General features: G+C 44.5%; 1 protein-coding gene across 5 annotated transcripts in view; it reads left to right on the top strand.

Moving 5' to 3' along the window:
* ATG4A (autophagy related 4A cysteine peptidase) overlaps positions 1-12,222 on the top strand; it is a 75,646-nt gene that overhangs the window by 47,979 nt on the left and 15,445 nt on the right. For all 5 annotated transcript variants that reach the window (XM_043457819.1, XM_043457822.1, XM_043457818.1 and 2 more), the window contains 5 exons: positions 3,014-3,115; positions 3,538-3,610; positions 6,421-6,500; positions 7,193-7,380; positions 7,503-7,581. In XM_043457819.1, coding sequence (XP_043313754.1) covers positions 3,014-3,115; positions 3,538-3,610; positions 6,421-6,500; positions 7,193-7,380; positions 7,503-7,581 — 522 coding nt within the window. The remainder of the gene's footprint in view (positions 1-3,013; positions 3,116-3,537; positions 3,611-6,420; positions 6,501-7,192; positions 7,381-7,502; positions 7,582-12,222) is intronic.

Below are 12,222 nucleotides of genomic sequence, written 5' to 3'. Positions count from 1 at the left end.
AACAGAGCTGCAGGTCCTGAAGTGCTCTCTGTAAGCCCAAGTGGTGGGGCTGACAAGTCAACAAACCCTCTCATGAGGAGGAAACAGCTGGCATTTCCTTGTGACTCACTAAGCCAGAGAGTTATTTTCCTGGGATAGAACTGAATATTGAGTCAAGTGTATCATAGAGTTTCCATCTTCACTATTGTTCACGTGAGTTCTTAAACAGGTCAGATAACAAAAGGAGCAGGAAGAAGGTTGTGGTGGTGAGCTTGTTTTTTGACCTCATTTAAAATATTTGCCTGGCGAAAGATGTCAGTGACCTAAAGGAAGTTCCTAATGAGGGAGCCAGTGCTATTTTGGTTTGGGTTCACTGATGAGGTCCACTTGATAATGAAGGAATCCTTAAATTAGCTTTCTCAGGAGGCTGCTTTATTAAGAACTTCCCAAGACAACATTGTAAAGCAACTATATTCCAATAAATTAATTAAAAAAATAAAAATAATGTTTAAAAAAAAGAAAAAGTAACTATGTGAAGTGATGTGTTAATTAAGTAGATTATGATAATCACTTCACAATGTATAGGTTTATTAAATTATCACATCATATAGCCTTTTAAAAATCATGCTGTTTAAGCTAAATATATTCAATTTTTGTCAGTCATACTTAAATAAAGCTTGCAAAATTTTTTAAATAATAAAAAGTACACACTATCTTAAAATTAGAACCTTCCAGTAATCATTGTTGGAACACTTGAGTCTTGCTTTCTTAAGTCATGTGCATGCTTCCCCATGGGCTGACCTTGGTTAGATGCCAGTTCAGGAAGTTGGTGAAAGTCTGGTTTGCCTTGGGGATGAAGGAATGAAAGGCCACCTTGGATGAGATTGGGCTGCTGAAATCTTCAGCTGTTACTCCTTGAAATTCAGAGGTACAACAACCGACTCCCTTTCCCTGACTGTACAACCTCACACATCCTCCTGCGGCTACCAGAGAAGACTAGAGAAGAGTCTGGGGAGGCTTTAGGGCTTCATGCCTTTTTTCAGGGTTTAGAATGTCCCATGCCTGCATCCCCTGGGTAGTATCATAATTTCTGTGTTTTTTTTTTCATTTATTTTTATTAGTTGGAGGCTAATTAGTGTGAGGCTATTAGAGGCTACTAGAGGCTATTGTAGTGGTTTTTGCCATACATTGACATGAATCAGCCATGAATTTACATGTGTTCCCCATCCCAATCCCCCCTCCCTCCTCCCTCCCCATCCCATCCCTCTGGGTCTTCCCAGTGCACCAGCCCTGAGCACTTGTCTCATGCATCCAACCTGGGAAGTATACTATCAAGGGTGAAATTTCTGTTTAATAGATGAGGAAATTGAGGCTCAGGAAATAAGGTGACTTGCCCCAGGCTGAACAGCAAGAGTCATTGATTTGGGAATAGAATGCAGGTCTTCTGTCTTCTTGTTCAGTAATTTCTCTACTGTACACATACTTCTTGGAACAGATCCATTCTTTTTTTTTTTTTTTTGGAACAGATCCATTCTTACTGTTTTTACTTTCTCATTTATGAAACACTTCAAGATGATTCTTCTGGAAATGAGTTTTGTGGAGAGCAAACTGGGGAGTTTTCCCCACAATCAGCAGTCTCAACTGTTTTTGTGTAAAAGCAAGTAGCAGGAAGAATGTGGAAATAGATCTCATAGCTAAGATATTCAAGTGAGAAGATGTGATTTTATAAAGTATTTTGGAGCATTTCCTTTTTGGTTATTTTGCAGTTGAGGTGGGGTATTAGTTGACTTATCATTGTCATCAGTAAATATTTAGTGGTACATGCTGCTGCTAAGTCGCTTCAGTCGTGTCCGACTCTGTGCAACCCCATAGACGGCAGCCCACCAGGCTCCCCCACCCCTGGGATTCTCCAGGCAAGAATACTGGAGTCGGTTGCCATTTCCTTCAGCCAGCTAATCAGGATTTCCCCCAGAGTCAGACAGTTCAGTAGCTGGTGAAAAACAGTTGGATGCTGTTTACCCTCTGAAGACTGCTAGATATAAAGTTTAAACATTTGGTTTCAGAAATACAAAAGCAAAGAGAACTAAAGACTGGAGATAATGGCCTTTGCCTTCCAGTAGATTTCACTTGTGAATTCAAACACTTTCTAAAACCTCAGGAGAGAAATTTCTGTCTTGGAAGCCAACTAAGTCTCAGAAATCTGTCCCATTAGACAGAATTCCTAGAGCTGAGGGAATGGGAACAGTGTGTCCTGTCCACAGAGGTGACAAGGAGAGTTTTTTCAGAGTTGTCCTCAGCAAGTCATAAGCAGCCTCTGTGGAACTGAGGGGCTGTGCCTGAGGCACAGATCAGATCTCTACAGGTGTAATTATTTTAGTTTTGGTCATAAGGTGTTTGCTTCAACACCTGATAGCAAAGGTATTTGTTTTTCCAAAGCTCAGTGTGGCCTTTTAAAAAGGCTATGTAAAAAATGGCAGTGTGCATTTCTTTAAAAAGCCTTCTTAGTTGCAAATTGTGTTTATTCCCCTGGAAATACTGGTGTGTCAGGATAGCACTTCCCCTCCCCTCCCCCCCCCCCCCCCGCCCCGTGAGACTCTTGACAGTGCTGCTGAAATATACAAACTAAAGCCATTGGTGTTTGTGTGGACGTGAGACACTACAGTGTCTGAGTGAGACATGGATATACTGCTGGGTTTTGAGATGACATCCTGGTCACTGAGTAGCTGACCAGAAAGGCCTTGTGTCACTGTTTTCAAGTAATATTTATCCAACTCCAGCTCATGGGCAAAGTCAATTTCTTGGTCAACTTCTTGTCATGTTTTTACTTTACACTCACTGAGTCTCTGAAAGAAATCTGTTTCCAGATGTCTTGGTCATCAATATTAAAGATACTTGGGAATATTCTGACCTGATCATTCCCACTTTCTAGATGTAATGCCTTTGTTTTCCTTCTAACCTCATAGTCAGAGTAAGGCTGCAGAGATAACAAATGGTTATAAACATGATTTTAACTCTTTTTTTTTTCCCTAAAAAGACTGGAAATGGGAGAAACAGAAAGAACAACCCAAAGAATACCAACAAATCCTACAGTGCTTCTTAGATAGAAAAGACTGTTGCTACTCTATCCATCAAATGGGTAAGGTCACATGAGTAGTTTAAAGACTGTCTCTCTGTTGCATAGTCCAATTAAGAGGAAAGAAACACTGTGAAATTCAGCTTACTTTGCCTGTACTTGCTTTTCTTTTTTTTTAATTTAAAATATTTTATATCATGTGGGATGTTTCGTTTCAGCACGTGGAATCTTTTAGTTGTGGCATGTGAACTTAGTTGCATCAGTTCCCTGACTAGGAATTGAACCCAGGTCACCTGCATTGGGAGCTCAGAGTCTCAGCCCCTGGGGCACCAAGAAAATCCCTGTACTTGCTTTTCTTGTCCCCTGCTTTATATGTGGCTCCATTAAGTCATCTATCTACTTAATTATTTATGCAAAAAATTAGGAGTTTGTGGTTTGTTGGAAGATGTTTCGCTAACATGTTTATTTTTTCCACATGAAAACAGCACAGATGGGCGTAGGAGAAGGGAAATCAATTGGCGAATGGTTTGGACCAAATACAGTTGCACAGGTGTTGAAGTAAGTAAAAAGGTTGGGCGTGAGCCTTATTCTACTGTCTCTTAGGCTTGCCTCCACCAACTCAGTATCCCATCAACCAAGCAGTTCTTGCCATCCCACTGAGCCACCAAACATCTGTACCATTTTGCTCAAATACTTCTTTGAAGTGTGTAATGAGTGTGGACAACTGTCTTTGTTTGTCAGAGTTGTAGTCATGAGTACCAGTCCAGATAGCGGCCCCTCAGGACTCATTCCATATCCCCTTGATAGATTGGTGCTCAGACACTCAACCGTCAGCCTAAGGGTCACTTTGAAGCCAAAGGGTCTGTACTAAGGAGGAGGGGGAAGCCTGAACCAGCCTAGAAAAGGCACAGACTCCCACCTTGTGTGGTATTTTTAAAAATCTTCATTGATTCATTCAACATTTATTGGGTACCTCTACTATGCTAAGTATTGGGTATACAAAAATAAACTAGGTATAGTTCTTGCTTCAAGGAACTCACTATCTATTGGAAGACACAAACCCCAAGGGAGTCTTGGAATCAATTTGTCATCTTTTAGTAAACTCAGGGTACCCCAGCATGGTCGTTTTGCCATTGTCCTATTAAGTCCCAGAATTCACCTCCCACAGCAAGAGGACCAATGCTTTGGAAATGAATGGGGTGAGTGGCATTGGCACTTACACCCACAGACCACCTCACCATTGTCACTCTCCTTCCTGACAGCCTATCACCAAATGGAAACTCCATGAGGGCAGAAATTGTGTTTTCCCTGTTCACTCCTATAACATTAGCACATGAAACTGCCTTGTACCTGTAAGTGCTCAATAAATACCCGATAAATGAGTGAATGAAAATGGCAGCCAGAGTTTGATGCTGATTTAGGCATTAGAAAATCGAAACCATCTAGCCTTCTTTGGTAGCTACTTTAATTCTTGGGCTCTCTGGAGCATGATGACAGGACCTGCTTCATGCAAAATACAAATGGAGCACTGTTTCAGTTATTAGCCAACCTTCAGTGAACTAGAATGTTTTGGAAATGTGCTTGTGAGGGGAGCAGTCTGGATTTCTTGGGGACCCAAGTGAAACCTGGTATCTTGGAATCACCCTTTGCTAACAGTGCAGCCTCTTTGAGACCACTTTCTTACTTTAGTCTGTAGTGCCTTTTGGGGCATTGTTGATCAGGTAAGTGAGGATCTGGTGGTATTTCAGGAACCACTGCAAGAAGCCAGGGTAGAAAGTATAAAAAATTAGAATGGCTGTGCTGATCCCAAAACCTAGTTTGATATGGTTGGTTTATAAATGACATCCCTCAGAATTTGCTTCTTTCTTCTAAAATTTGAACTTCCCAACAACAAGTAAATGGAAACATACATTTAAAAAAGAATTTAGGTGGATTCTTACTCATCATGAATATTATTATCAGGAACAGCAGTATGTGATGATAATGATTATGTTATTATTATTTTGGGGAAAGATACAATGAATGAAATGAAAATATAATGGTAACTAACCTCTTATTGAGAGCTACTTTAGTTTGGGAGAGAATGTGTTTTTGTTTCATTTTGTTGGTTGTTGAGACTGGACTTTACCCCAGAATCCCATAGTAGCCAGGTTAAAAATGTCTTCTTCAAACTGGCAAGAGAAGAAAATAAGGGAGAAATAGACAACATATTTTACTCAGATAATCTCTCTTTTAAACGGGTTTTCTTTCTAATCTCCTCTGAAAGTGAAAGTCGCTCAGTTGTGGCCAGCTCTTTGCAACCCCATGAACTATACAGTCCATGGAATTCTCCAGGCCAGAAGACTGGAGTGGGTTGCCACGCACTCCTCCAGGGGATCTTCCCAACCCAGCAATCAAACTGGGGTCTCCTGCATTGCAGGTGGATTCTTTACCAGCTGAGCCACCAGGGAAGCCTCTGAAGTCACGCAATTCAGCATGCTCTGTGGCTCTATGTCTTCAGTTCTTGACCAACAAGGCCCAGCAAGTCTGCTGGGACAACATTCTTACCGCACTTGGGGAGGGACTGAAGAGATCATCTCCTCTATCTGTTTCTCTCTCTCTCTGGATTTCCCTGGGACTTATTCTTCATATTATATATGCTTCTAAATATATATATATACACACACATACATATATATACACACACATATATGTACATACACACACACACACACGTGTATGTGTGTGTGTGGTCGTTCTAAGTCACTTCAGTTGTGTCTGACTCTTTGCAACCCCATGGACTATAGCCCACCAGGCTCCTCTCTCCATGGGGATTTCCAGGCAAGAATACTGGAGCGGGTTGCCATGCCCTCCTCCAGGGGGTCTTCTCAACCCAGGGATTGAAACTGGGTCTCCTGCATCTCCTGCATTGCAGGCAGATTCTTTACCTGCTGAGCCAATAGGGAAGCCCATATATATATACATATATTTTTTTAAGTAGCAGTTTTCTTTTTTTTCCCAAGCAGTAAGGCAGAATGTCTCACATTTAAGAAAAGAAAACAAAATCTCTTGGGAGCAGGTGTACTGGTCCTCTTTTGCCCAGTAGTAGTAACATCATTTTGCGAGGCAGCCTGTTCCATTTTATAAAGCAAGGCCTTTTTTCTGAGGTTCAGAAACAGTGACTCTGGCATTTTCAAAGTCCTTGGACATGGAATATTTCAGAGCTTGGGCAAAGGAGCCAGACCTGACCTGAATCCCACAGAGAGAACAACTTCTGTGTGGTTCAGCATTCGGTAACTTCTGGAACACTGGACATGCATAGGTGGTACTGTTTTCTGCCGAGATGTCCATCTTCCCCAATTGTGACTTCACTGTATGTTGCTTTGCAGAAAACTTGCTTTATTTGATGAATGGAATTCCTTGGCTGTTTATGTTTCAATGGATAACACCGTGGTCATCGAAGATATCAGTGAGTCCTTGGCCGGTTTACCTTCTCGGGTGGTTGGGTATAGAGGTTCTTCTTTACCATTCAGAACATGTAGGGGGAAGAAAGGGGGAAAGAAAGAAAGAGAGAGAGAGAGAGAGAGAAAGAGAAAGAATAAACACACACACGCTCTCTCTGGCCTGCCCATCTAGCAAGACAGGGGAGCACAGGGCTCTGGTTAATCATTCCCTGTGCCCTTTTTTCTCTTCCCTTTCAGCTTTCTGAAACGGGAAAAAATGAGAGGATCTTTGGTGCCCCTCAGTGAAGTACCAGATTCTTTTCCTGCAGGACACCCCAAGTGCAGATAATCAGTTAAACCACCCATGGGTCTTCTCTGGCCTCCCCCCTCCACTGTACTCCCCAACATGGGGCTTGAGATACCAACAGATACAGTCCCTGTTTCCAAGGCCCTTGTAGCCTAGTTGACAAATGAGATTCTCCCAATGAGCCCATCATATCTGAGGAGACACAAGGAGTGTTCAGTTGCCAGAAGGAAGAGAAGTAAGGGCTGGACCAGTACCCTGGGCTTCCTGTAGCAAGGGCAGCAGGGCCCGGGTGGCAGCAGGATGGGCCTTCCAGGTGGGGGCTGTCATGTCAGGTCTCCCTTAGTCTTGCCCATGGTGCATCTCTTAGGGCTGGGTACCTCTTTTTTATCTAGCCCTGTCTTTTGTTTCTAGAAAAAATGTGCCGCACCCTGTCCTTGAGTGCTGACATACCTGCTGAGAGGCCCCTGGAGTCTCTGACTGCTTCCACCCAGAGTAAGGGCCCCTCGGCCTGCTGCACAGCCTGGAAACCCTTGCTGCTTATTGTGCCCCTCCGCCTAGGCATAAACCAAATCAACCCCGTCTATGTTGACGCCTTCAAAGTAAGTCACACCTTTCCCCAAGCCACCTGTGGCCCACCCATCCCACCACCATCGTGAGCATGGAGATCCGTGAGCAGCAGTCCACAAGTGAGCTGAGAATCTTGCGTTCTCTTTCCCTCCAGGAGTGTTTTAAGATGCCACAGTCTTTAGGGGCATTAGGAGGAAAACCAAATAACGCCTATTATTTCATAGGATTCTTAGGTAAGAAAAGAGTAATCACAAGTAAGTCACTGTGGGCTAGGGGAGGGCGGGCACAACAAGGTCTGCGTGGAAGACCAGGCAATTCCAGTTAGGAGGCCCTGGCCTAGCCTGGAGATGCTATGGCCTCTAGCCTGGAGAGTAACACCTACCTGTGCCTTACAGAGACCAGTGTCTCCGTCTCTTTGCCTCTCAATATGATGGTTCCATGGCTATGTTCATACTGGACAACCCCAAGGTCACAGCATTGCTTCAGCACCTCTTTTTTCCTCTGGGACCCAGGGCGGCAGGGCTTCACTTCCCTGGCCTTGCCAATCCCCTTCTTACTGGAGCTTGGGCATTCGGGCCAGGAGCCATCCTCTGACTTCCCAGGACCACACAGCTGGGCTTGCTAGCTTTTTGTTCAGAGGCTTGACTGGGTGGGAATTAGAGAACATGAAGACAGAGGTATCCCTTTTCTGATAATGGAGGCTCAGTCTTAAAGCAACTAACCTAACGTGGATCCTGATGAGCAGCCCGACATTCCTGCCTCAGTGGACACGTCTGGAAACCCCGCCATCTTCCTCACCAGCTGTGACCAGAGATATTAAAGGCCCTTGGCACACAAAAGGAGCAGCCCGGCTCTTCTCAAACTTTCATGTGCACACGAATCACCTTGAGATTAACATGCAGGTTCAGCAGATCTGGGGTGGGGCCTGAGAGCCTGCATTTCTTACTAGGTAGAGCAGGTGCTGCTGGTGCCACACTTTGAGTATCAAGGGCCTAGATACCTGGTTAGTGCCGCAGAGTGAGGGAGCGATGCGGCCAGGGAAGCGGAATGCCGCCACCTCTGGCAGGAGTGGGCTTTGAGGAACTTACGAGTTTAGGGTACAGAGGAGAGCCAGAGCAGGCATGGGGAATGGTGTGAGGGATGTGCAGAGGACATGGTGAGATGAGCTTGGCCACCCTCCCAACCCATTTCTTCCTCAGAGATTCAGGGAGGCGAGGTGAGTGGGAACAGACAGACCTGGCTCCTGTATGTGGCCTGCCTCCTGCTGGCTTGGTGTGTGACAGTAGGAAAAGAGAGTCAACTCTTTCAGTCTCAGGCTCCCTTTATGGAAAATAGGGCTGACCCCCAGCTCACCATGTTGTCACCTCACAGTAAAGCACTCAGTAAAGAGCCAGCCTGACCCCAGTGCTTCTTTCAGCTGCTTATTACTCTTCTCTCCTTAAGGTGGGGTTTCTCTGCGGTTGCGGGGCTCGCTCTTGAATGCTGTCACCTCCTGGTCGAGCTTAAGAACTACAGCTTGATGGAACATTTGAAAAGTGGAGGCTTTTACTTTCTTAAGTTCAAAACCCAGTATTTGGAGTTTTACAAATTTAGATGTTCTCTGTTTCTAAGCTTCTGGGTTCCTGTCAAAAAAACTGTTGCAAAAATCTATTTCCTATTGTCTGTGCTTGAAGACAAACTGAAAACAGATTGGAAAATAATTGTGGAGGGATCTCAATGAATTCCTGGGCACCCTGGCCTCCTTATCCCAGGTTACCCAGAGAGACTTTGCCAAGTTGCCATAGCCCTCCATCTCTTGGGGGGGCCCTGGGCTGGGGAGACTTTGGTGGAGTTGGACTGCTTATGAAAGAGGTGTGACAATCCCCAGTTCCCAAAACAGAGGTTTACATAGTGTCCATTTGCCCATTAATTTCATAAATCTTTTGTTTAACCTTTACTTGAGGCTCCAAAGTCACCTCAACTCCCCCTTTCTGACTCACCCTGTTACTGTGTTAGGTTTGGGGTGGGGGACCAGATTGACAGAATGTCTTAAGGGAGGGGACAGATGAGAGCTTCCATTTTCTGAACCAGGAACTCGACAGAGGGTACTCTCTCTTTCTCCATCCCCCTTTCTCTCTCCATGTATGTATATGTGTGTATATGTGTGTGTGTGTATATATATATACACATATATATAAAATTTATCATTATAGTGGCTTCCCCAATGGCTCAGCAGGTAAATAATCTGCCTGCAATGCAATAGATACAGGAGATGCAGTTCGATCCCTGGGTCAGGTAGATCCCCTGGAGGAGGAAATGACAACCCACTCCAGTATTCTTGCCTGGAGAATTCCATGGACACAGGAGCCTGGTGGGCTACAGCCCATGGGATCACAAAGAGTCGAACACCACTGAGCACACATACTGATCATTATATTGTTTATGATATATAAATATATATTTATATAACATGTTGAAATATAAATACATTTATAGAGAGATACAGATTAGTATCAATATTTATATAGAGATGGGGCTTCCCTGGTGGCTCAGTGGTAGAGTCTGCCTGCAATGCAGGAGATAACAGGTTCAATCCCTGATCCACGAAGATCCCCTGGAGAATAAAATGGCAACCCACTCCAGTATTCTTGCCTGGGAAGTCCCATGGACAGAGGAGCCTGGCGGGCTACATACAGTCCATGGAATCACAAAAGAGTTAGACACAGCTTAGTGACTAAGCAACAAGAATATAGAGATGTATCTAGCTGTAGACAAATAGATAGATAGGGTTAACCCTGAGGGGTAGAGATCATTATTTCCATTTATGCCTAGTGGAAAACTTAGAGGGGTCATTTCCTCAAGGTCACTGAGCTTAAAAGTAGCAAAGCCAGAATTTGATCCCAATTTGGCTGTCTGTGCTAACATACCCCCTTGCTTCCCTAGTGCTCTCTTGCCCAGTAGGAAGCTGGGAGATGCTCCTGGTGTACAAGACTGTGGCCAGGGTGACAGCCTGGCTGGGTGATTTTTTCTGCTTAGAGAAGATGTTTGTCTCCTGTGGTTTGGTAGAGGGCGCCACCTTGAGCTCTGTCACATGAACTGGGTGTCTACAGATGGTGGACTTGCCTGCTCCTTCTGCTCAGGCCTCAATGGAGCCCTTGATACAGTCCCCATGTCATTTCTAGGGCTTTTTCAATCTACTGTATCTCTTTTAAGCACTGTCAGAAATAGGCCAGCCCACAGAGCTCCACTACACGCTCATACATACATACACATACAGATATACACACACACACATGGAAAGGGCCAGACTCAGAGAGGACACTGTTATTATTCCCAGTACCTTAAACCAAAGGCTTTGCTGGTGGCTCAGCACTAAAAGAATCTTCCTGCCAATGCAGAAGACGCGGGATCCTCTGGAGGAAGAAATGCTTCCTTTCCTGTCAAAGATTAACCACTGGTTTGAACTAAAAACTTGGGCTAGTCAGTACATTACTTTGTTTGTGTAAGTCTGTGATCCACATCTATTGACCAAGTCCTGACCAAGCCAGACACATGGCTGTGCAGTTTTTGAATGAACATGTGGGTGTGCTTAATCACTCAGTCCTGTCTGACTGACCCCATGTTTGCAACCCCATGGACTGTAGCCTGGCAGGCTCCTCTGTCCATGGGGATTCTCCAAGCAAGAATACTGGAGTGGGTTGCCATGCCTCTAGGCATGCCTCTAGGGGATCTTCCCAACTCAGGGATTGAACCCAGGTCTCCCATGTTGCAGACGGATTCTTTACTGTCTGAGCCACCAAGGAAGCCCAAATGAGCATGAACTCATACAAAAAAATCACATAATAAGGCTGTTTTACAGAAGAGTCAATTCACTCAGATCATTTAAGGGGATTCCCTGCTGGCTCAGACAGTAAAGAGTCTGCCCGAAATGTGGGAGATCCGGGTTCAATCCCAGGGTCAGGAAGATCCCCTGGAGAAGGAAATGGCAACCCACTCCAGTATTCTTTCCTGGAAAATCCCATGGGTGGAGAAGCCTGGCAGGCTATATACCATGGGATTGCAAAGAGTCTGAGAACATCCTGCATTTGTGTTGTTTTTCAAGCAGTTCACAGAAGTGAGATCTTCCCATTCTGATAATACTCTGTAAACTAACTGGAACAAGCCCAGTGATCCCAGTTTAAAAAAAAATTAAGGCAGAGTGGAGTGGTTTGTCTTAGGTCTGTAATAGAGACAAATTAAACTTGGCATCAGACATCAGATACACTCTTTGCCAACAGAAGCACTTAGATGTACCCAACACAATCCTGAATGCCATTCCAGAGACTTTTGGGGTGTCCCTCCCTACCCCATCCCCCTGCCTCAGGCAGATCTCTCTTTGCTTCCCTAACCCAGTCTAGAACACAGAGGTCCAGTTGGTTCTCAGGCCTGGACAGTGAGGTTGGGGTGCCCCCTTAGGTACATCAGCTCATGATCTTTAGTGATACTCTCAACCCTTTGAATGTCAGATAAAAGTAGAGATTTTATTATCCCAAACCCTCCCAAGTCATTATTGGGCTAGACATTTTCCATTTGATGAAGCATCGTTTTTTTCTCCCATTTGTAACAGCTGATCATCTCAAACTGAGTTTTCCCAGTGAGGTGTATCTGTGCTGATACTCATGTGACCAAGCAGTGCCTTCTGACAGGAACTACTGACTTTCTAACACTGACTAACTTGCTAGTGAATTAAGACCAGAAGTCACCTCCCTGGTATCTCGTCTGTGGCACAGTCAGCATTCCCATTTCTTTGGGAGGCCAAGGCCTTTTTCTTGCCCAGACGTGCTCTTTGACCATAGGTCTAAGAACCTATGGTCTAGAGCAAGATGCTTTCCAGTGTTGAAAGAGTCAGGAAGCTT

Source organism: Cervus canadensis, chromosome X (assembly GCF_019320065.1).
Source record: "Cervus canadensis isolate Bull #8, Minnesota chromosome X, ASM1932006v1, whole genome shotgun sequence".
In the NCBI taxonomy this organism is placed as follows: Eukaryota; Metazoa; Chordata; class Mammalia; order Artiodactyla; family Cervidae; genus Cervus; species Cervus canadensis.
The sequence above is the reverse complement of the archived record's forward strand: the minus strand, read 5'-3'. Positions and strand labels throughout refer to the sequence as shown.